This window comes from Odocoileus virginianus, chromosome 7, assembly GCF_023699985.2.
Source record: "Odocoileus virginianus isolate 20LAN1187 ecotype Illinois chromosome 7, Ovbor_1.2, whole genome shotgun sequence".
Taxonomy (NCBI): domain Eukaryota; kingdom Metazoa; phylum Chordata; class Mammalia; order Artiodactyla; family Cervidae; genus Odocoileus; species Odocoileus virginianus.
The window spans coordinates 81,275,029-81,299,316 of NC_069680.1; the positions used below are offsets into that span (position 1 = coordinate 81,275,029).

General features: G+C 37.7%; 1 protein-coding gene across 10 annotated transcripts in view; it reads left to right on the forward strand.

Moving 5' to 3' along the window:
• ARID4B (AT-rich interaction domain 4B) overlaps positions 1 to 24,288 on the forward strand; it is a 136,130-nt gene that overhangs the window by 104,895 nt on the left and 6,947 nt on the right. For 6 of the 10 annotated variants that reach the window (XM_020890544.2, XM_020890545.2, XM_070471066.1 and 3 more), the window contains 4 exons: positions 7,958 to 8,042; positions 10,554 to 10,779; positions 18,505 to 19,716; positions 22,496 to 22,609. In XM_020890544.2, coding sequence (XP_020746203.1) covers positions 7,958 to 8,042; positions 10,554 to 10,779; positions 18,505 to 19,716; positions 22,496 to 22,609 — 1,637 coding nt within the window. Of the gene's footprint in view, positions 1 to 7,957; positions 8,043 to 10,553; positions 10,780 to 18,504; positions 19,717 to 22,495; positions 22,610 to 23,268; positions 23,425 to 24,288 lie in introns of all 10 variants that reach the window. The other 4 variants (XM_070471064.1, XM_020890548.2, XM_070471068.1 and 1 more) reach the window with 2 other exon arrangements.

Consider the following 24,288-nt stretch of genomic DNA (forward strand, 5'->3'; position numbering starts at 1 on the left):
GCTGCTATCTGAAACCCATCTTCTAACTGCCATGCCTTCTGCCAAAATCAGAGTTAACGGGCCCAGAAGTTCTCCTCTGTTTTCTCTATGTTTTCTCTATGTTTTCAGTTTCCTTTTCTGTTCTAAACCATTCCCATCTGTATATAGACCTGCAGTTACTTCTTTGATCTCAAAGAACACTCCTTTGAACTTACCCTGCGTTTTCTACTGTGCTGTTTCTTTGCTCCATTTCCATCCGGCAAAAATGATTTGAGTTATTTACACTTGTTATCCACTTTTTCTTTGTTTTTGTGTAAACCCAACCCAGTAAGGCTTATGCCACACTGCACCTCCAGAACTGTCAACTGTTCAACCTTGTTTCTTAACTTTTTACTTGGCTTACCTGTGTAACTGACCCAGTTGATCACTCTTTCTGTGATACTTTTTAAATGAGTTCCAACAGCTGCAGCTGCAGTTACTTTTCTTGTTTATTTTTCTTTTCTGCCTTTCTCAAAATTAAAAAACCACTTCTCAGTTATTTTATCTTTTCTGTCTTATTTCTTATCTTTATGTATGTTCTCCCTTTTAATTGTTCCCTTCTTTCATTCTTCTGGTATACATTTTAACTTAATTTACACTGTATTTCTGTTTTTCCAGTTTTGATTTGAGTCAGTTTTTTGAGGTTGAATTTTTTAAAATTATTTTTTGGAGTCAAATTTTTTTTGTCCATTTTTTAATTGGTTGTTTTTTTTGTTGATGTTAAAGAGTTGTCGGAGTTCTTTATGTATTCTGTATACTAATCCCTTATCAGAGATGCAATTTGCATATATTTTCTCCTGTGAACCCACAGAACTGTCTTTTCACCCTTGTTATTGTCATTTGCTGTACAGAAGTTTTTAATTTTGTTAAAGTCCAGTTTGTCTATTTTTTTTCTGTGTTGCTCATGCTTTTGGTTTGTATCCTAGAAAACATTGCCAAATTCAGTGTCATGAAAACGTCCCTATTTTCTTATGAGAGTTTTATAGTTTTAGCTTTAATATTTAGCATTTTGGTCCATCTTGAGTTAATTTTTATCTTTGATTGTGGTATTCAACTTTTTTAATGACCTCTTTGGGTCATACACAGAGCCCATCTCCTAATTTGCAGGTAAAATGGGGTTGAGAGTTAGAGACTTGAATAGACTGGAAGTGCCCAATCCTGTGACTTTTCTTCCACTCCATGTTACGTTAAAGAACTGTAAATGAAGGCTATTTGACAGTGATCTCCAAGTAAATAACTGTCAGTCTGTTTTAAGGAGAGAAGGGGAACATGGCCCATATCTTTGTCTCTAAGCCTCCTTACTCTCTTTGTGCACACCTCCTCTTGTGTGCCCTTCTTCATTTCACTTCATTTCATACCTCACTGCCATCTCCAGATTCTTGTCTCCATAAACCCTTCTGTCCTAGCCTATTCACTTATGTTTATGATCCAAAGCATTAAAATGGAAAACTACTATAGAAGTCAAGGGCTATATGTTACTGCTCATGTATAAAATTGTTTTGCACCATGTAAAATGCTTTATATCAGACAGTCCTTCATGTAGAGAAATTTAAATGAAAGCTTATAAGCAGTGAGTAAAGTGAACATAAATATAATTTCTCTTTAGAAAAATGACTTTTGAGTTGGTTAGGTTTTCAGTGCAAGTGAAAATAAAATTTCCTTTGTGAAAAAGATGAACAAACTCAGGTATTTTTGCATTCAAATGGCTTTTCTTGGAGTGTTTATGTAACTGGACCTGTTCTGTCAGTATTTTTTATACATTGGTAGATATATTTACTGTAAAACATTAACTTGGACCTATTCCATTTCATAGCTTTATAGATTGGCAGGTACATCAGTATGTTTGTCTAAATGTGCACAAAAATACTAACCCCCTAAACTTATCAAATATTCATAAAACAAACTTCGAGGATTCTTTTAGAAGTCAGTAGCTGCATCACAACATACAATGAGTGCCAGAGTTGTTAACCATTTACAGTGATCTTTATAGTCCTGGTACAATGTTCTGTGATGTGTTGTTAATATTATATACTACCTCTGCCTGAAGACGTTTGTTTCATTTTACACAGTTAAATTTTCTAGGAAAACAGATCTATAGTATTGTAATGCCATTCTCTTATACTGTTTATGTCTTTAATATGATGATGCAGTAATATTAATGTTTTTCTCATTCTGCTTTTCTCTATTATGATGAAACCATTCCTGCTTTTTTTGGTGTGACTTGAACAGTGTTACATGGGATGGAAATATGAAATGTTAAGAGCATGCTTAGGATTTTATTTTTTCAATAATATGCTTTTATTTTTGTTTTATCTTTTTAAGTTTATTTACTTTAAAACTTTTTTTGGCTGCACAGGCTCTTTATTGTTGCACATGGGCTTTCTCTAGTTGTGGTCAGTGGGGGCTGCTCTCTAGTTGCGGTGCACAGGCTTCTCACTGTGGTGCTTCTCTCTTTGCAGAGCACAGGCTCCAGGGCTCACGGGCTCAGTAGCTGCAGCACTCGGGCTCCAGGGCTCAGACTCAGTACTTGTGGTGTACAGGCTTAGTTGCTCTGTAGCATGTGGGATCTTCCCGGACCAGGGATCAAACCCATGTCCCTGCATTGCAAGGCAGATTATTAGTCACCATCAGGGAAGCCCTGTTTTAAGTTCATGACTAAAGGCATTAAATGGTCCTCAGTAGGTCTCTCTATAAATTTTGCTTTAGGTATTTTCTCACATTAAAAATAAATGTCTAAATCGAGATTATTATAGAAAATTCATGAAGTAGGTAACCTGGTTAAATTGCTTATAAAGTTTGTAATTGATAACTAGTGCTGCTTTTCTCATAACTTGGTCTTTTTTTCTCTTACAACATATTTTCCCCCATATTTTCTTACTCAGTTTAAGTGGGGAAATTCCTTTCCATGCTAAGAGGGCCTAAATTTTCACCTCAGATGTGAGGTTTTTAAAGCTAAGTTAGTTTTATGATGTATGTTATCTTTTTGCATATAGATAGGCAAGATACAAAATACTTAATTGTTCAGCAATTGCTAAATGAGTCTCTCCTTTACAGAAAAAGTACAGATGATTTTAATATTTCATTTATATTAATGGTTGGTTACTAGATTTTTATCTTTTACAATCTGTATGTGTATTTTAAATAATGAGTTTTAAAATATTTTGTCAGTTCAGCTTTGCTTTTGCAGTTATTTGTACATGATTCTGCATGTAATTATTGTGTGGGTATATGTAAACACATGACTGATAATATTTCTTTGAAAGTGGTTTAGTTGGGTTTAAACAGAACCAAAATCTGAATGATTGTGGGCACAGTAACCATTTTGGTATCTTATGTCTGGTTGACGAATGCTCTTTTCCATTTTTATTGTTGCTAAATGATTTCTTAGATGATTTGCCAACACATCCAAACAAAAATCAAAACGTTTTCTTTTTAGAACTCTTTATTTTTCTCTGGTGAGAGCAAGTATGCTATGGTCTCTGAATGGTTCCTTTTAGCTTTGTATAAATATTTTAATTCAACACATTAAAATTTCCAGTATTATGCAGCTGCTTTTTTGGGAAGGGTTCAGAAGATTGGTATTGTTGCCATGTAATGGTTGACTGCTGTTGTCCTCTGTGTTAAATTGTAAGCTCCTTGAGAAGATGCTGTGGTGCTTTCATTACCCAGCGCCTAGTGCAGAGCCTGTCACATGACAGGTACCTAACAAATATTTGTCCAGTGAACAAGCCCTTGTGCAGACTTCTAGTCTGGGGTTTCGTTCGAGTTTTTAATTTGGGGGATCATCTGTTCTACTTTTCTTCATTTTATGTAGGTCAGGGAGCCAACTGCTAGAAATTAAATGGGTTGCCCACGCTCTGTTCTTTCATGTTTATTCCATTAGTTGAATGTTAGATGATCCCAACAGATTTTCCCAAGTCAGTATATTCTTTGAAAATATTTTCTTTAGTACTTTAAATATCAGATGAGATACTTATCTAGGCTCCACACATTAATTACAAAGAGTTTATTGATAACTGAGTTGAAAAAGTATGGTCTAACCACTAACGGGTTTAGTCTTCATTTTTGTATTCAGTGTTTGTTCATATTTGTTTCAGCATTTGTTTTTCTTGGTTTTTTAATATTTGTTGTTTAATGAAAGTAGTAATCTTCGTTTCCTTGTGCTCTTGCAAGCTATACTTCCTTTTGTCATGAACAGGCCAATTGCTCTCTTCAGTTCATAATTTCTAAATTTAAAGTCCCAGTTATAGGCAGTACTGGAGAAGGAAGTGGCAACCGACTCCAGTATTCTTGCCTGGAGGATACCATGGACAGAAGAACTTGGTGGGCTACACAGTCTGTAGGGTCGCAATGAGTCGGATATGACTGAAATAACTTAGCATGCATGCATGTGGGCGGTACAGTTTTTGTCAATAATATAGAGTACCTGATTTTTCTCAGACATTCTCATAAAACTCTGTTGCTTATATTAAAGTTGCAAGTTATTTTGTTCATAGGCCAACTGCTTAGCTTCAATTTCTTTTCTAGTTTTCAAGCTGCATTATCACAAAACATGGTAGCTGACAGCAACGGGCCTGCTATCCTTGGGGGAAAATCTAGGTATTTAGCAATGAAGTGGTGTCTTGGAATATCTTTTGCCCTGAATAGCTGTTAAGAGTGTTCTTCATTCACAGTTGAGAGTCCCCATCAGAACATGGATTCTACTGTCTTGATTCCCTTTGTGGTATTTAAAGCAGAATCAAGAATACTGGAGAGCCACTGGAACAGGATGACCACTATGGCTGAGGGATGAAAACATGTTCATATATTTGGGAATGTTTGAGAGAAGGAGGAAAGCATCTTAAAACCAGAAAATTTATATTTGACTTAGTTTTAAAAATTCCTGTTTTCTTTAAAGAAGTTATGTTTTATTTATTTATTTTTAATGGAAGTATATTTGCTTTATAGAATTTTGTTGTTCTGTCAAACCTCAACATGAATCAGCCATAGGTATACACAAACCCCCTCCCCTTTGAACCTCCCTCCCATCTCCCTCCCCACCCCACCCCTCTAGGTTGATACAGCACCTGTTTGAGTTTCCTGAGCCACACAGCAAATTCCCATTGGTTGTCTATTTTACATATGGTAATATAAGTTTCCATCTTACTCTTTCCATACATCTCATCCTTTCCTACCCTCTCCCCATGTCCATGAGTCTATTCTGTATGTCTGTTTCTCCATTGCTGCCCTGTAAATAAATTCTTCAGTACCATTTTTCTAGATTCTGTATATATGTGTTAGAATATGATATTTATCTTTCTCTTTCTGACTTACTTCACTCTGTATAATAGGTCCTAGGTTCATCCACCTCATAAAGAGGTTATTTTGAAGGATGAATCAATATCCTACTTGGTATGATGCCCTGGAGAGAAATTGAGACATGTTTTATGGTCTCTTTTTTTTTTAAGCTACAATTTTCTGCTCTTTGCCACCTCCCCATTATTTCATTTTTTAATGCAAGATATTTAAGTTTGAACTAATTTTCCTATATTCTGTCTTCTTGGACTACTTACTTATGCCTAAAGTAAATATGTTGTAATCTCTTTTTAATAAATATTAAATATACTACATAAAAAGTTTTAAGTTCACATAGAATAAACAGATTCAGTGACAGCTTTTTTTGTATTTCTGATCTTAATTCTCTTTATTTTACTCAAATCTTCATTCTTGGTATTTGATAGGGAATCAGAGATCTTAATCCATGAGTATTACCTCCTTTATTTAAATTAACAAACACTAGTAAAATAAAAATTAAACTGGCCTAACTCTGTCTTACATAATTTGATGTCAGTAGTAATTTTGGGGTTGATTCAGTTTGCTTTTTTCTCCTGCATGAATTTCTTTTTCTCTCCTTTGTGTTCTTTGAAAGTATTCTGTAAAGAAAATGGAACTCTTGAATAATACTCTAATGAGTAATTACATAACGGACAAGAGCATTACAGAACTCTTGAATAATACTCTAATGAGTAATTACATAACGGGCAAGAGCATTTCTTTATACTTAAAATACAGTGATTAGTTATGACATCAGTTTATTTTCTGGTCATTTTTTTCCCCTTATAAGATTAGTCAGGCAACTGAAGTGATATTTAGAACCTCATTACATTCTGAAACGTTTGTCTGTTAATGTTTACAGCGGTGGTCTCAACCTCAGGGCTCCCCTGGTAGCTCAGCTGGTAAAGAATCCTCCTGCAGTGCAGGAGACCCGGGTTTGATTCCTGGGTCAGGAAGATCCGCTGGAGAGGGGAATGGCTACCCTCTCCAGTATTCCTGGGCTTCCCTGGTGGCTCAGTGGTAAAGAATGTGCCTGTAATGTGGGAAACCTGGCTTGGGAAGATCCCCTGGAGAAGAGAATGGCTACTCACTCCAGTATTCTAGCCTAGAGAATTACATGGTCTGTACAGTCCATGGGGTCACAAAGAGTCGGATATGACTCAGCGACTTTTCACTTTTCTCAGCCTCTGTGTGGGGTAAGGGCATTTGTAATTTGAAACAGCTACCTTAAAGAAAATTCTCATACACTGTTTTCACCTGTTCTCCCTCCTCACTGGTTCATTCCTACTTGGCATCCTTAAGGCGGCTTTTTAGTTGCTGGTCTGGACTCTTCTGTATACTTGATCAGAATAGGACCTGGCACACTTTGTCATTCTAGTGTCACATTTCCCATTCTTCTCAAACTCTTCACATGGTACTTTTTGGCAAGCCTATAGTTTGAACGATCAGTTCACTTCCATGGTTTGAGTTTCTTAATCTGTGAAATAAATTCATTGATAGATTTTTTAAGGCATATTCTAGTCCTGAAGGATATGAGTTATAATAACACTAACAATACTGTTATTATTACATTTTATGGAAAGAGCATAAACCTTCTGGCGCTAGTGGTAAAGAACCTGCCTGCCAGTGCAGGAGATGTAAGAGACATGGGCTTGATCCCTGGGTTGGGATGATCCCCTGGAGGAGGGCAAGGCAACCCACTCCAGTATTCTTGCCTAGACAATCCTATGGACAGAGGAGCCTGGTGGGCTACACTCTATAGGGTCGAAAAGAGTTGGACACATTTGAAGGGACTTAGCATGTATGCACCCAGGCCTACTCTAGAGCAAGAATATAATTTACTAGTAAGGTAATGACCTAAATCATTTACTTACTGACTCAGGGTCTTTCTTACTTCACTTAATGTCTCTAATAATGAGGACATTTTAATGTAAAAGCTCATTTTCAGTTTTTCATGTTCTCGAGTTAAAAATGTCAATCAGTTTTCCATTTTCCAGAATAAATGTATGTAACTTTCAAACATAAAAAGAGGTTTAATGTTTCTTCTTTCTAGCTGAGTTTGTTACAGAATCAAACTCCCACCCCCCCTTAAACAAATAGATTTATTGCAGTCAGTAGTAACTTGTGCCCTGTGAACTCCCGCAGACAGCCAGTGCGGAGTGGAGAACCCATCACAACTGTTGACTCTCAGCCATCTGTATACGTAGGCAGCAACTCCAAAGCCTGAAAACTTGGCAGTCATGCTTCCCCTTTATCTTCCTGATATGTTTAGGGGAAAATGAACTACTTGCTGCTTAAGAAAAGAACAAAGTAAACCAAAAAAATATAGGAAATACTGTGAGTGCTCTTCACGGTTATTGTACAGCTTTGGTTTCTCTTCGGTGTAACAGAGGAAGTAGTGCTGGTCCAGGAATCCAGAGACCTAGCTAAGCAGTGTGTCCTGGGACAGGCCACTGCATCTCTCTTTGAGCCTCGGTAACTTTGTTCCTTAAACCAGAAGGTTGAACTTAGTGGCCCCCAAGGTTTTACAATATTATGATTCTGTTTATGAGTTTCTCTTTAATATGGCATAGTTCCTTCTATAGTATGTGTTTTGTATATTTATGTTAATTTCCTTTGATTTTAGGTATGATGAATGGATTAAAGCAGATAAAATAGTAAGACCTGCTGATAAAAATGTGCCCAAGATAAAACATCGCAAGAAAATAAAGGTAATAAAAGCAAAATATATTTTGCTGTATATTATAGCTCTTAATTAAGGAACCTTTCCTCCAGAGTGAGTTGAGAGAGAGAGAGAATGAGAGAGTGTGTGGTGTGTGTGTGTGTGTGTGTGTGTGTGTGTGTGTGTTGGTAGAGTTGAAAATACTCTCTTGAAATAGTCAGTTTATCAAGTACAATTAATATTGTCAGCTTATGGAAAGACATTTTGAAAACAGTACTAAGTGATCTTTGATGCTTTTTTAGTCCCAACATTGTGTAAGTCCACTCACCGAAGATCTCACTTGCCCATTTCAACTGGTTCATGCACCTCTGGTCTCTAGCTGGGAGCCATGAAGTAGTGTGTAGCTGGAACTCTGGGGTTCCTGTAATAGCTGTAAACCATTCAGAGGCGGAGAAGAAGGAGCCTGAAGGCACAGGAGGGCCTAGCTGCAGCTCTTTTTTTCTTCATCTTTCTGGCACTACAGATAGTGCCTTAGAATGTGTTCACAGGACCCCAAGAGGCACACACTGCATAGATACCATGGGGAATCTATTAATAATGCGCTTGTATGGAAATTAATGTTAGTTTAATGTGGAATTAGGAATTAGTCTTGTTCATTCTAAGATTAAATCTTTTTAATGTTTTATTAGAAAGCAGACCATTAACTAGGTTTTAGAATATTTTTTATCTCTTAATGGCTTTTTACTACTTTTAATGGTATATATAGTTGAAGTGTTTAATAGTCCTCCTGAAATTCAATTTTCATTTTAAAAGTGAGGCGCTATTGATATTTACTCTCTGGCTAAATGATACCTTAGTGGCCCTATGTATGAAATTTTTCCTCTAAAGTGATTATTCTTTTCTCAACGATGAAACTGGGTTCATATTTTTAAAGTTTTGGTTTGGCAACTCAGTAGCTACAATTCAGGACACTCTTGGTCTTTACTGGGAAGTGTGGAAGTCATGCTATTGCTCCTAAGCTACTAGAACAATTTGGTGTGTGTGGCAGTAAAAAGCCTGTTTCCTTGCACAGAGCAAGTTTTAGGAGTAGTATTTCTCAGGTAGAGGACAGGGTAGGGGTAGGAGAAGCAATATTAGAATATTACTTGGGGAATTTTTTCTAAATATTTATTTATGTCTCAGTTTAGTTCTAGGCCCCTCCCAGGCATTTAAAATGTTCATCATTAGGGAAGAGACACGTGAATTTTGGAAAAGCTTCCTAAAAATTATTTAATAGTAGTATACCCATCCCTTGATCTCATCTGGCTCTGAGAACCACTGTTTTCAAGCTGTTCTCTGACAGCCATTAAAAGCCATATTTGAACTTTGCATGACGTAGACCATTTCTGCCTTCAGACTGCATGGTATATTATGATCTCTGGTATAAACTGATGAAAAGGCTGGCAAGAATAGGAAAATTAGAACAGCACTAATCATTGATAAGCTTTGGTACACATACGCCTTTTGAGTGCTTCCAGAATCTTCAGCTCAGGTGCTCTAAGTTAGTGGATCTCACACTTAAGCATGTGTCACAGTCACCTGAAGAAACTTGGTGAAACTCAGATTGCCTGTTCCCGTCTCCAGTGCTCGTGATTCACTGGATCTGAGTCTGGTCCGAGGAGTTTTCACTTAAGTTGCCAGGAGGTGCTAAGGCCTCTGGGCCCATGGTCCATACTTGGAGAGCCACTGTCCTAAGTAGGGTTAACTTCTGTGTATCCAGAATGGTGCAGCCCTGTACCAGCTATGGGAGAACTGTGGAAATAGTCACTTACAATCTATAGTATGATTAAACCTTTTAAATGTTTTGAAACATTAAAGTCCTGTTTAACAGGACTTCAGAATTGTTTCCTGCTGCGTCATGCTCTACAATATCACTTAAAAGCTTGTCTAAATTATTTCTTCTATAAATTATTTTAAAAGCAAATTTTTGTAAAGTTTCCAGGAAATATATTAGCCCTTGCCCATCTATTCATAAATAGAGAATTTGGGAAAATTTCTCATTTTTTCATGAAACATTAATTTATCAATGATGCAGGAAGGATGTCCCACTGACTTGACTTTATAGCAAGTCATTTGTTTCTTTCCAGTTGTCAACTGAAGATAACTGAAATTTTATCATTCCCAACCCTCATTTTATATTGAGAATCTTCCAGGTTTTAAAACTACCATATTGAAATTGTGTTTCTTTTTTAAAAAATAAATATTTAAGCCTATTGTGATTTCATTTTTATAGAATTTATAACATCAATTATTAGCAGAATGGAGGTTTGCTTTTCTTAATTGCCTATCTGATTGCTAATTTATTTCCGTTATTAAAATATAAATAGTAGAAACTATTTCTCATCCTATAATATTTGTTAGATAAGTTTGAAAAAACATCTGTTTTTCTTTATATTCTTTTTATGTTTTTTAGTAATGTAGTCTACAGCTTTGAGTTAAAAATGAGTTTTAGCATTGATACTAATGAATGCTTCATGACAAATTATGACTAACATAGGATACCTTTTTTCCCTTAACTTAGAATAAATTAGACAAAGAAAAAGACAAAGATGAAAAATATTCTCCTAAAAACTGTAAACTCCGGCGCTTGTCAAAACCGCCATTTCAGACAAATCCATCGCCTGAAATGGTATCCAAATTGGATCTTACTGATGCCAAGAACTCTGATACAGCTCATATTAAATCCATAGAAATCACTTCTATCCTTAATGGACTTCAAGGTAAACACAACGAGCATCCTGTTGCATGCAAGTATTTGTTTTAAATGTTTTTAATTTTTATAAATTAAATGCTATAAAGGTAATTCAGTAACATTATGAAGTTCTCTTTTTTAATTGAACTGTAACTTTGTTGACTCTGTTATTGTTTGAAATCAGCCATTAAGTTTACTTTTTTTACAACTGTAGTAAACCTGTATATATTCCTAAAGAGGATATTATTTACTTTTTTAAAAACTTTGGCAAACATAAACCTAACTATGTAAAAAAACACAGTATTTCCACTTTAATGAAGGCTCATCTGAATAGAGTTTCTAGGTCATATTCAGCTTCGTTGTCAGTCTACAAAGATCTCTGTAAGGTAATTCAGTGGGGCAAGGTTATTAGGGCCTTCTAGGAAACATCGGGGCTCTCAGGAATATCTCTTCGGAATTATCTCTCAGGAATTATGCTCTCCATTCTCTAGCAGATGTTAAGAACAAGTGAGTAAGAGGGAAGATAAATTTTTAGAGACTGTCCACATTTGAAAATATATTATTTATGGTCTATCAGGGTTGGAAGTTTTTCCTTAATTATTTTATTAGCATTGTTCAGCTGTATTTTTCCTTCAGTGTTCTATGTGAAGTCCAGAGCTCTTGGCCCTGATTCTTTGTAGGTGACTTGTTTTATGGCTTGTTTTTTTGCCTTCCCTTTCTCTGAAATCTTGAATCTTTGTGAAATCTTGAATCTTTGTTTTTAATGTCTTCAAATTGCACAGAGATTATCCCTTTTGTGGATGTATTTTCATCTATTGTAATGCGTACTTGTTAAGCTGCTTCATTCTAGAAGCTTGCATCTTTCTGTTTTGGATAGTTTTCTTAAAATATTTTGTTGATTTTTCTCCTCTACACTTCCATATTCTTTCCCCTACCCTCCTTTACTCCCTTTCTCTCTTTTGAACCTGCCATTATATTAATATTGAACCTTCTGCAGTATACTCCTAAATAGTTACCTTTTTTCAGAGACACATTATTGATTGTTCTGTCTTCTAGTTTCTTAGAAATTTTCTTGATTTTATATTTTAATCCTTTTACTGTTTGGTACTGTAATGCTTATGGACAGCTGTAGTGTTTTTACTTTTTAAGAACTCTTTGTTTTCTGCAATGCTTCATATGAATCTGTTCTTATAAAATGGGTGGGTGCAATATCTTGTTTCTGATTTCATTTTTTTTTTATTGTAGTAGAGTTGATTAACAATGCTGTGTTAGTTTCTGGTATATAGCAAAGTGGTTCAGTTATATATGTAGTCTTTTTTCATACTCTTTTCCTTTATGGTTTATTATAAGATTTTGAATAGAATTCCCTGTGCTATAAACCTTGTTGTTTATTTTATATATAGTAGTTTGTGTCTGCTAATCCCAAACTCCTAACTTATCCTCTCCACTCCTTTTCCCCTTTGTTAATCATAAGTTTGTTTTCTATTTCTTCAAGTCTGTTTCTGTTTCATAAATAATTTGTGTCATAGTTAAGATTCCACATGTCAGTGATGATATATGGTATTTGCTTTCTCTGATTTAACTTCGTTTAGTGTGATAATCTCTAGATCCATCCATGTTGCTTCAAATGGCCTCGTTTCCTTCTTTTTGTATGGCTGAGTAGTATCTCATTGTATATATGTACCACATCTTATTTATCCATTTGTCTGTCAGTGGCCATTTAGGGTTGCTTCCATGTCTTGGCTATTAGAAATAACTGCTGCTATGAACAGTGGGATACATGTATCTTTTCAAATTATAGTTTTTTCCAGATGTCCCAGGAGTGGGACCGTTGAATCATACAGCAAGAAAGACAAAAACTCTGTTTATAGCTTTTTTAAGGAGCCTCCATTCTCTTTTCCACAGTAGCTGCACCAGTTTACTTCCCCACCAGCAGTGTATGAGGGTCCCCTTTTCTCCAGATCTTCTCCAGCATTTGTTATTAGGAAACTTTAATGATGGCCATTCTGACTGGTGCCTCACTGTAGTTTTGATTTGCATTTCTCTGATACTTAGTGATGTTGAGCATCTTTTCATGTGCCTGTTGGCCATCTGTCTGTCTGCTTTTTAGGTCTTCTGCCCATTTTTCAGTTGGATTGTTTGTTCTTTTGTTGTTGTTGTTGAGTTGTATGAGCAATTTGTATATTTTGGAAATTAAGCCTTGTCGGTTGTGTTGTTTGCAAATATTTTCTCTCAGTCCATAGGTTGTGATTTCCTTTGTAGTGCAAAATCTTAACTAATTTGATTAGATCACATTTGTTTATTTTTGCTTTTATTTCTAGTGCCTTGGGAGATGAACCCAAGAAAACATTGGTACAATTTATGTCAGAGAATGTTTTGTCTGTGATCTCTTCTAGGAGATTTAGGGTGTCATGTCTTATACTTAACTCAGCTGTTTTGAGTGTATTTTTGTGTATGGTCTGCGGGTGTGTTCTGACTTCATTGATTTACATTTAGCAGTCCAGCTTTTCCAACACTACTTATATACAAAGTGTGGCAGAAGGGGATGGAGGAATTAATAAGAGAATTCTCATTGCTTATATATATATCAACAAATAGTATACTATTAAGAGATGATGATAGTAACTTGAATGGAAATAGTTATGAGATTTTGGAAGCTGTGGAAGGAAGAAAAGAGGAGCTGTTGGTGTTTTGTTATGAGAGTAAATTAGTTTTCACTGTGTATATGTATTACTCGCTCCTTCATTGATCACAGCCTTGCCGTAGTGAAGAGGCTTGCATAACTCAGTGAAGCTATGAGCCATGCTGTGTAGGGCCATCCAAGGTGGACGGGTCACAGTGGAGAGTTCTGAAAAAGTAATGTGTCCACTGGAGGGGAGAATGGCAGACCACTCCAGTACTCTTCCCATGAACAGTATGAAAAGGCAAAAAGATATGACACCTGAAGATGAACCACCCAGATCAGAAAATGTCCAGTATGCTACCAGGGAACAGCAGACGGCAATTATTAGTAGCTCCAGAAAGAATGAAGCAGCTACGCCAAAGTGGAAATGACACTCAGTTGTGGATGTGTCTGGTGTGAAAGTAAAGTCTAATGCTGTGCAGAACACTATGGAATAGGAACCCAGAATGTTAGGTCCATGAATCAAGGTAAATTGGATGTGGTCAAGAAGGAGATGGCAAGAGTGAACATTGACATCTTAGAAATCAGTGAACTAAAATGGATAGGAATGGGCAAATTTAATTCAGATGACCTATTATATCTACTAGTGCAGGCAAGAATCCCTTAGAAGAAATGGAATAGCCCTAATACCCAACAGAAGAGTCTGAAATGCGATACTTGGGTGCAGTCTCAAAAATGACAGAATGATCTCAATTCATTTCCAAGGCAAAAATTCAACATCACAGTAATCCAGGTTTGTGCCCAACCACTAATGCTGAAGTGCCTGAAGTTGACTTATTTATGAAGACCTACAAGACCTAGAACTAACACCAAAAAAAAAAAAGTCCTTTTCATCATAGGGGATTGGAATGCAAAAGTAGTAGGAAGTCAAGAGATACCTGGAATAACTGACAAGTTTGGCCTTGGAGTATAAAATGAAGCAGGGCAAAGGCTAACAGAGTTTTGTCAAGAAAACACTTTGGTCACAGCAAACACCCTTTTCCAACAACACAAGAGATGACCATCTGGACATTCCTAGATGGTCAATACCGAAATCAAATTAATTATATTCTTTTCAGCCAAAGATGGAGAAGCTCTATACAGTCAGCAAAAACAACACCTGGAGCTGACTGTGGCTCAGATCATGAGCTTCTTATTGCAAAATAGAGACTTAAATTGAAGAAAGTGGGGAAAACCTCTAGGCCATTCAGGTATGCCCTAAATCAAATCCCTTATGATTATACACCAGAGGTGATTAATAGATTTAAGGGATTAGATCTTGTAGACAGAGTGCCTGAAGAACTATGGATGGAGGTTTGTAACAATTGTATGGGAGGCAGTGACCAGAACCATCCCCGAGAAAAGAATATGCAAGAAGCAAAGTGGTTGTCTGAGGAGGCTTTACAAATAGCTGAGAAAAGAAGACAAGTGAAAGGCAAGGGAGAACGGGAAAGATACGCTCAACTGAATGCAGACTTCCAAAGAATAGCAAGGAGAGATAAGAAAGCTTTCCTCAGTGATCAGTGCAAAGAAATAGAGGAATATAATTGAATGGGAAAGACTAGAGATCTCTTCAAGAAAACTGGAAATAGCAAGGGAACATTTCATGCAAGAATGGACATGATAAAGGAGAGAAATGGTAAGGACCTAATAAAAGAAGAAGAGATTAAGAAAGGTGGCAAGAATATCCAGAACTGTACAAAAAAAGTCTTAATGGCCTGGATAACCATGATGGTGTTAGAGCCATACATCTGGAGTGTGATGTCACATGAGCCTTACGAAGCATCATTATGAAAAAAGCTAGTGGAGGAGGTGGAAGTCCAGCTGAACTATCAGATCCCAAAAGATGATGCTGTTAAAGTGCTACATTCAGTATGTCAGCAAATTTGGAAAACTTAGCAGTGGCCACAGGATTAGAAAAGGTCAGTATTTATTCCAGGCTCAAAGAAGGGCAATGCCATGGAATGTTCCAACTACTGTACTTGTTTCACATGCTAATAAAGGTTATGTTCAAAATCCTTCAAGCTAGGCTTTAATAGTACGTGAGCTTCCAAATGTACAAGCTGGGTTTAGAAAAGGCAGAGGAACCAGAGATCAAATAACCAACATTTATTGGATCATAAGGAAAGCGAGGGAATCCAGAAAAACATCTGCTTCCTTGACTATGCTAAAGCCTTTGACTGTGTGGATCATAACAAACTGTGGAAAATTCTTAGAGAGATGAGAATACCAGACCACCTTACCTGCCTCTTGAGAAACCTGTATGCAGATCAAGAAGCAATAGTTAGAACCGGACATGATACAACAGACTGGTTCAAAATTGGGAAAGGAGTGTGACAAGGCTGCATATTGTCACCCTACTTATTTAACTTCTATGCAGAGTGCATGCTAAGTCACCAGTCGTGTCCGACTCTGTGAGACCCTATGGACTGTAGTCTATCAGGCTCCTCTGTCCATGGCATTCTCCAGGCAAGAATACTGGAGTGGGTTGCCATGCCCTCCTCCAGGGAATCTTCCCAGCCCAGGGATCAAACCCGTGTCTCTTTCGTTTCCTGCATTGGCAGGCAGGTTCTTTACCACTTGTGCCACCTGGGAAGCCCTTTATACAGAGTACCTCATGCGAAATGCTGAGCTGGGTGAATCACAAGCTGGAATCAGGATTGCGGGGAGAGATAGCTACAACCTCAGATATACAGATCATACCACTCTAATGGCAGAACATGAAGAGGAACTAAAAGGCCTCTTATTGAGCGTGAAGGAGAAGAGTGAAAAAGCTGGCTTAAAAAACATTCAAAAAATGAAGATCATGGGATCTGATCCCATCAGTTCATGACAAATAGATGGGGTAAAACTGGAAACCGATAGATTTTATTTTCTTGGGCTCCAAAATCACTGCAGACAGTGACTGCCGCCATGATATTAAAAGATGCTTGCTCCTTGATAGAAAAACTACAACAAACCTAGACAGCATATTAAAAAACAGAGACATCCCTTTGTTGACTAAGGTCCATATAGTCAAAGCTGTGGTTTTTCCAGTAGTCATTCATGGATGCGAAAGTTGGACCATAAAAGGCTGAGTGCGAAAGAATTGATGCTTTCAAATTGTGGTGCTGGAGAAGACTCTTGAGAGTCCCTTGGACAGCAAGGAGATCCAACCAGTCAATCCTAAAGGAGTAAATCAACCCTAAATATTCATTGGAAGGACTGATACTGAGGCTAAAGCTACAGTACTATGGTCACATAATTCGAAGAGCCAACTATTGGAAAAGATTGACGGCAAAAGGAGAAAGAGGGTGCAGAGGATGAGATGGTTAGATAGCATCACCAACTCAATGGATATGAATTTAAGCAAACTCAGTTATTTCAAATTCAGTTATTTAGGAACACAGTGAAAAGATTAAATAACCATCTTAATTGTATCCATTCTTTTTTATGTTTAACAAACTTATCGAAGGATACATATGGATATCTCAGTAGAGTGTAGTATAGTTAGCTCTAAATTCTGGAATCAGGGAACTGAGATTTAAATTTGATCTTGATTTATTTTAGCTCTGGGGTGGTTTACTAGCCTCTCTAAATCCTAGTATCTTAAAGTATAAAATGAGGCTCATAACAGATGCTCATAGGATTGTGAGATTGAATGAGATGATCTGTACAAACCATTTCATAGTACCTGGTATATAACAGTTTATCAGTAAATGTTATATTAAAGTCATAATAAAAGCTATTATTATTATACTTTGCTAAAAGGAACATTTAAGGAATAAATTGTGTAGATATGTTTGTATATTTCTCCCAGCAAAAAAGATTGCTGGGAGAAATATCAATAACCTCAGATATGCAGATGACACCACCCTTATGGCAGAAAGTGAAGAAGAACTAAAGAGCCTCTTGATGAAAGTGAAAGAGGAGAGGGAAAAAGTTGGCTTAAAGCTCAACATTCAGAAAACTAAGATTATGGCCTCCAGTCCCATCACTTCATGGCAAATAGATGGTGAAACAGTGGAAACAGTGTCAGGCTTTATTTTTGGGGGCTCCAAAATCACTGCAGATGGTGACTGCAGCCTTGAAATTAAAAGACGCTTAATCCTTGGAAGGAAAGTTATGACCAACCTAGACAGCATATTAAAAAGCAGAGATATTACTTTGCCAGCAAAAGTCTGTCTAGTCAAGGCTGTGGTTTTTCCAGTAGTCATGTAAGGATGTGAGAGTTGGACTATAAAGAAAGCTGAGCACCAAAGAATTGATGCTTTTGGATTATGGTGTTGGAGAAGACTCTTGAGAGTCCTTTGGACTACAAGGAGATCCAACCTTTCCATCCTAAAGGTAATCAGTCCTGAATATTCATTGGAAGGACTGATGTTGAAGCTGAAAATCCAGTACTCTGGCCACCTGATGCGAAGAACTGACTTTTTTGATGGAAAAGATTGAAGGCGGGAGAAGGGGACGACAGGATGAGATGGTTGGATGGCATCATCGACTCAATGGACATGAGTTTGGGTAAACTCTGGGAGTTGGTGATGGACAGGAAAGCCTGGTGTGCTGCAGTCCATGGGGTTGCAAAAAGTCGGACATGACTGAGTAACTGAACTGAACTGAACTGATGTTTGTGTAAAGTTAATTGTGGTGTTCTCTAAAGCATCTATGGTAGAAATACATTGCTTACAAAATTTGTGAGTTGTCATTGCCACATTGAAAGTGAAGACTACACTTTTATAAGAATATACACTTTGGAGTTTGAACATCCTGGAACTACATCCTGACTCCACTATGTTCTGCTCATAAATTTGGAGAAGATTCTTTCTTTTTTATAATCTGCTTTATTGAAGTATAATTTACAAATGATGAAAGTCACGAGTTTTATGTTTACAATATGATGAGTTTTGACAAAAGTATACAGTAGTGTCACTCCCACTGTAGTCATGATATAAAACGTTTTCATGATTGGGTGAATGTCTTCTCTCTGAAGCTCAGTTTCCTCAGTTGTAAAATGAGGATAAAACCTAGCAACCTGAAGTGGTTATAAACATACGAGCTAATACTTGTTTATATTAGTGGGCCCAGAGAAGACGTCGCTGGTATTCTTACCATACTCATTGTTTTTTCTTTCTCTTCTAGCTTCTGAAAGTTCTGCTGAAGACAGTGAGCAAGAGGATGAAACAAGTATTCAAGACTTAGATAATCATGGCAAGGAAGAATCTAAGATTGATCATTTGACCCATAACAGAAATGATCTTACGTCCAAAGAGGAACAGAACAGTTCATCTTTGCTTGAAGAAAACAAAGTCCACGCAGATTTGGTAGTAGCCAAACCCTTGTCGAAATCTCCAGAAAGCTTAAGAAAAGATATGGAAGCATTATCTGAAGATACTGATTATGAAGAAGAAGATGAAGTCACAAAAAAGAGAAAGGATGTCAAAAAGGACACTGCTGATAAATCTTCAAAGCCACCAGTGAAACGTGGTAAAAGAAGGTACTGCAATACTGAGGAGTGTTTAAAAAGCGGCTCCCCAAGTAAAAAGGAGGATAAAGCCAAGAACAAAGAAGCCCTTTGCATAGAAAATAGTAGCAATAGCTCTTCCGATGAGGACGAAGAAGAAAAGTCCAAAGCCAAGGTGACACCCACTAAGAAGTACAATGGTTTGGAGGAGAAAAGAAAGTCTCTACGGACAACTGGTTTCTATTCAGGATTTTCAGAAGTGGCCGAAAAAAGGATAAAACTTTTAAATAACTCTGATGAAAGACTTCAGAACAGCAGAGCAAAAGATCGAAAAGATGTCTGGTCAAGTATTCAGGGTCAGTGGCCTAAAAAAACGCTGAAGGAGCTTTTCTCAGACTCTGACACTGAGGCCGCCGCCTCCCCACCCCATCCTGCCCCAGAAGAGGGGCCGGCTGAGGGGTCCCTGCAGACTGTGGCCGAGGAGGAGAGCTGCTCCAACACCGATCTGGCCGCCCCGCCCTCAGCCGGTGCAGAGGGCAAGCCCACTGAGGAGAAGCCAGCGGAGGTCAGTGACAAAAAGTCGGAATTTCCGAGCAGCGGCAGCAATTCAGTGCTCAACACCCCTCCCACGACACCCGAGTCCCCTTCCTCAGTCACCGTGACGGAAGCCAGTCGGCAGCCTCCTTCTGTAACAGTGTCAGAGCCGCTGGCCCCAAACCACGAAGAGGTCCGCAGCATCAAGAGCGAGACCGACAGCACGATCGAAGTGGACAGTGTCACGGGGGAGCTCCAGGACCTGCAGTCGGAAGGCAACAGCTCGCCCGCGGGCTTTGATGCCAGTGTGAGCTCGAGCAGCAGCACTCAGCCTGAGGCAGAGCATCCTGAGAAAGGTGAGGCCACAGGCCCCAGTCTCGTGCTTTCAGATTGTTCCCCCTTAGAGCTTCAAGGGTTTCATGTCCCTCACTACAGCATGAGGTGTTCATGTGGAGTACTTGTGTGAACATGGCGAAAATGGCAGTGTGAAAGGTAATGTGGGTAATGGAAGGTGGGATGCATTTAACAGCTTGAGAATTGAGTGTTTTTTCCACTTCAGCCACCAGTGACGTTTCACAGTGGACCAGACCATGTGCTTTTTAATGGAAAATGCACCCAGGCCCAAATCCAGACCTGTTTGAAAACTCATTATATACTGGTTGACTGCCTGGCATGAGCAGCTTAAATATATTTCTGTAACATTGTTTTTGCAGCTGTCCCACGCATTTTCTCACTAACATTCTGATTTACTGATGGACTCGTCCACTCTTAGCCAGAGTGCTCTATGTAGGGGTTTGGAGCACCCACCTGTCCATGCCAGTCTCTCCTCAGATAGCCATGTCAGACTGATTCTCGAGCCTGACCGTCGTGTGAGGGTTTGTAGTGGCATTTGGTGCTTCCTTGGTTGCCTAGCTTCCAGTTTGAAGGACCAGTGTTTATTCTGTCCTTCCCTAAAGTCTTAATGCCTTTTTACTGGTGCCATAGCTGTACTTCTGACATTCTTCTCATAAACCACTTCATTCAGGTGTCTTTAAATCAGTATACTGTAAGCTGACACTTGGCTTTGAAACACACTTTTCCAGTGTGAAGCACTAGGGTATGTATGTTATATAACATACCAGATTTTATTATACTGATTTCAGGTTTTTAGGTAAACTTAAAGAGATACAGTCTAGACCAAATTAGTTAGCTTGAAGTTTTCTCTCATAAACCTTTTTCCCCCCTATTTCTTGTTTCCCTGAGATATAATTGACATAACTATCACACAAATAATTTTGTCTTAAAACATTTTTCAAAAAATACTAAGTAAAAAAGGTAGTTGCAATAGATTTCAATTATCTTTCTTTTTTTATTTAAACATTTACACACATAGCTACTGTGATTATGTCTGTGTGTCGTACTGTCTCCCGGAATTGAATTATCCAGGCATAAATATCCTCAAAATGAAAGAAGCTTTTATTGCAGATGATTAGAGAAGCTTTCAATATAATATAATGAACTTTTAATCATAATTCTGAAGAGGTTGCATCCTCACCATGCTCCTAATATCTTATGAAAGATTGAGATGTGTTTTCAACAAGAAATATGATAGCTTGTCTTCTGATAGACTATGTCAGTATTGCCCTTTTGAATCTTAATCTTGACTGGGTTAAAAAGTAAGCAATTTGAGAACTTCATTTAGGGTATATCTGTCTTATCAAATCAAAGCATATTACAGAATTTTTTAGAATTTGTATCTCTTTAAAAATAAATTCTTAAGTACCTGTTTCATATGGCTCCTTTTATTTGCACAAGGAGTAAATTTGTCAGCAGATATTGAAGACTTGACTTTATATTAAAAGTAAAAATGTAAGTTTTACAATTTAGATTTAAGATTGCCTTCCAGGTTAGCCTACAGTAAGCTTTTTATTTCTTGGAGACGAAAGTTTCAGAATTAAACTCTTTTGGAGAGAAATTTGGCGATTATTGTTAAGATTCTGTACTTTAACATAGATAATATCTAAATCACTTTCTTTATGGTTCACCTTGTTATATTAAAATAGCCTTAGGAAAAGTTACCAATTAGATGTAACCCATTAAAAAAACAACTAAAAAGTTGCAAACAAAACATTTAAAATAGCTTGTTCTATTCTTTTACCAACAAAGTCATGTCTTGTATATGTTACCGTTGTAACAGGATTAAGAAACATTTTTTCTAACAAGCATGGCATAATTTTATCATAGTATTGATTGTATTGTCATTATATTAATAGTATCTGACACTGCAGTGGAATAGAGATAAGACTTTATAAATCTCAGGAAAAAGAGATTACTATATAGTCTGAGAAACAATACATATAATTACAAAGCTGGAAACATAGCAGATGCTGAGGATCCTATTAGAAGTAGAGAGACTGTAGTTAGGAGTAGCAGTTAATCATTGAAGCCTGGGCATCAGGGAAGGTAGGACTTGGGCTAATCCTTGAGGAAAAGGGAGCCTTTGTAATAGTTTGGAATGACTTCCTACCAAGAAGTAGCTTTTTAGAGCTACTGTGCTGGATTTGTACGTGGTGTACATGTTAACCATTGCCCAGGAAGGATGTGCACACTTGACTGGTTTCTATGTATTTGTTTATTTGTGGTTGTGCCGGGTCTTTGTTGCTGTGCAGGCTTCTCTCCAGGTGCGGTCAGCAGGGTCGCTCTTGGTTGCACTGTGCAGGCTTCTCATTTCAGTGGCTTCTCTTGTTGCCCAGCCTGGATTCCAGGGCACAAGGGCCTCGGTAGTTGCGACTCCTGGGGTCTAGAGTGTGGGCTCAGTAGTTGTGGCACACAGGCTCAGTTGTTCTGCGGCATGTAGGATCTTCCCAGATCAGGGATAGAACCCATGTCTCCTCCATTGGCAGGCAGATTCTTTACCACTCAGCCACCAGGGAAGTGCTTTATTTGCTTCTTTACAAAACTCTAGTTTTATTATGTGTGATAAATCAGTTCATTAATGACTTTTAAAAATTCTAATAATTTCTATGATAACTTATAAATCTCAACATGTATAGTTTCAGAATTGGTCTATTCTTCTAAAATGTGGAATGAATTTATACCTGGGGACAAGCTTGATTTTATTTTGTGTTACTTAATAGTTTCTTTTCCCCATCAAAGCCTGTACAGGTCAGAAAAGAGTGAAAGAAGCTCAGGGAGGAGGAAATTCATCAAAAAAGCAGAAACGAAGCCATAAATCTACAGTGGTAAACAACAAAAAGAAGGGAAAAGGCAGTAAGTGTGAGATCTCTGATTTTTTAAATGTAAAGATAATGGTGGATATGGTTTTTGCTCCCTTTAAGAAAAGGGTATTTAGGATATGGGATAGGTAATGTTTTGATTGTTGTCTCTACCCCTGCAAAAATCACACAGAAGTCTCTTGACTGTAGGTAGATTTTAGGATTGAGCAATTTGCTCTTATTCAGCAGTGGTATTGATTGCTGATGAATGATCAGGTGATCTTTTTAAAAAATAATAGTATAATATAAACACCAACATTTTTGTTAGTTTTATGTGCAAATTCTTTTTCATTATATATATTATATATTATGAAATACTTGAATTATATATTCTTTTTATTATAGTGAAACTGATTGCTTTGTAATCCTTTCAGGCAAAATCAGCCTAGAAGAGAACAATCAAGATAGCTTTAGAGCTGTAATTCCAATAGCTGCAGCCTACTATCTTTATCTTTGATATCCTGAACTGTGTATTCAAGAGCAGCTCTAAGAATACTTGGGTTAAAATATGTTCTAACTAATGACTTTAGCAGTGATTCTTATTTATCAGTCTACAGGAATATATATATTGTATTTCTCCTGAGAGCTGCACGTTTTTTCTCTCTCTCGTAGACAAAGTACGAAGCAGAAAATATGTAAAGAATTTTTTTTCAGGTGCCCCACACTGACCTCCTGCTGCTCTTCCAGGAGATTCCTGCCACCTCCACTGCCTGACCTTTGCTATCGGCCGGCTTGGCTGCACTTCAGTGCAGAAAAGGGTTTTGCGGCCAGCTCCCCGCGGTTCTCCTGAGCCCATATGACTTCCAGGCGGTGAATATGGCATCCTTCGGGGCCCCGGGCGGCTGTGTTCAGTGAGGCCATGAAAGCCGAGCTGAGGCAGACCACTGCATCCGAGTGGGGCCAAGCCTTGGGTGGCTGAGCTAGGAGTTGCCTGGGGTTCCAGAGCAGCAGTGGGGGGACTGGGAAGGGATTCTTTTAAGACATGTACGAAAGAGTGGTGGAGTTTCTTTACTCCGAACACCACAGTGGGGAGGAGTTGTTGTGTCTTTCCTGTCTGGAATACTTTTCAGTTTTTTAGAGTTTAACTATTATTTTTTGGAGGGTAGCTATTGTTAATGAAGAATTGATAAAAGAAAATGGATAAATTCGAATGCCAGATTGATGTCACATTTGAAGTAACTGAAAGGATATTCAAGACTGTTTTTTAACTACACTGTAATGTTTTTATCTTTAAGACTTTTAAATGACATTCTCCAAGAGGGCTCATTTTCAACAAGTCAGTTGACATATTCATATAATTTTGAGCTATAGCAGTTGATCATATAATTCTTCCATTTTAATTATTGGACTTATATCTTGGTAAATCAGAATGAGGAAACAGTTCTCTGAGAATAATTTAGTCAAATGAATTAACTCTCATAGAATCTACAGTAATGCTTTGTATCCAGAAAGAGGTAATTTATGGAAATAGCAGTTCCATCACCTAGTCACATGTCAAGATGTTAAAGATTTCCATTCTGGTACTGAGGCTTTGGGCTTCCCAGGTGACACAGTGATAAAGAACCCATCTACCAATGCAGGAGATAACAGAGACACAGGTTCGATCCCTGGGTCAGGAAGATGCTGTGAAGTAGGAAATGGCCACCCACGCCAGTATTGTTGCCTCGGAAATTC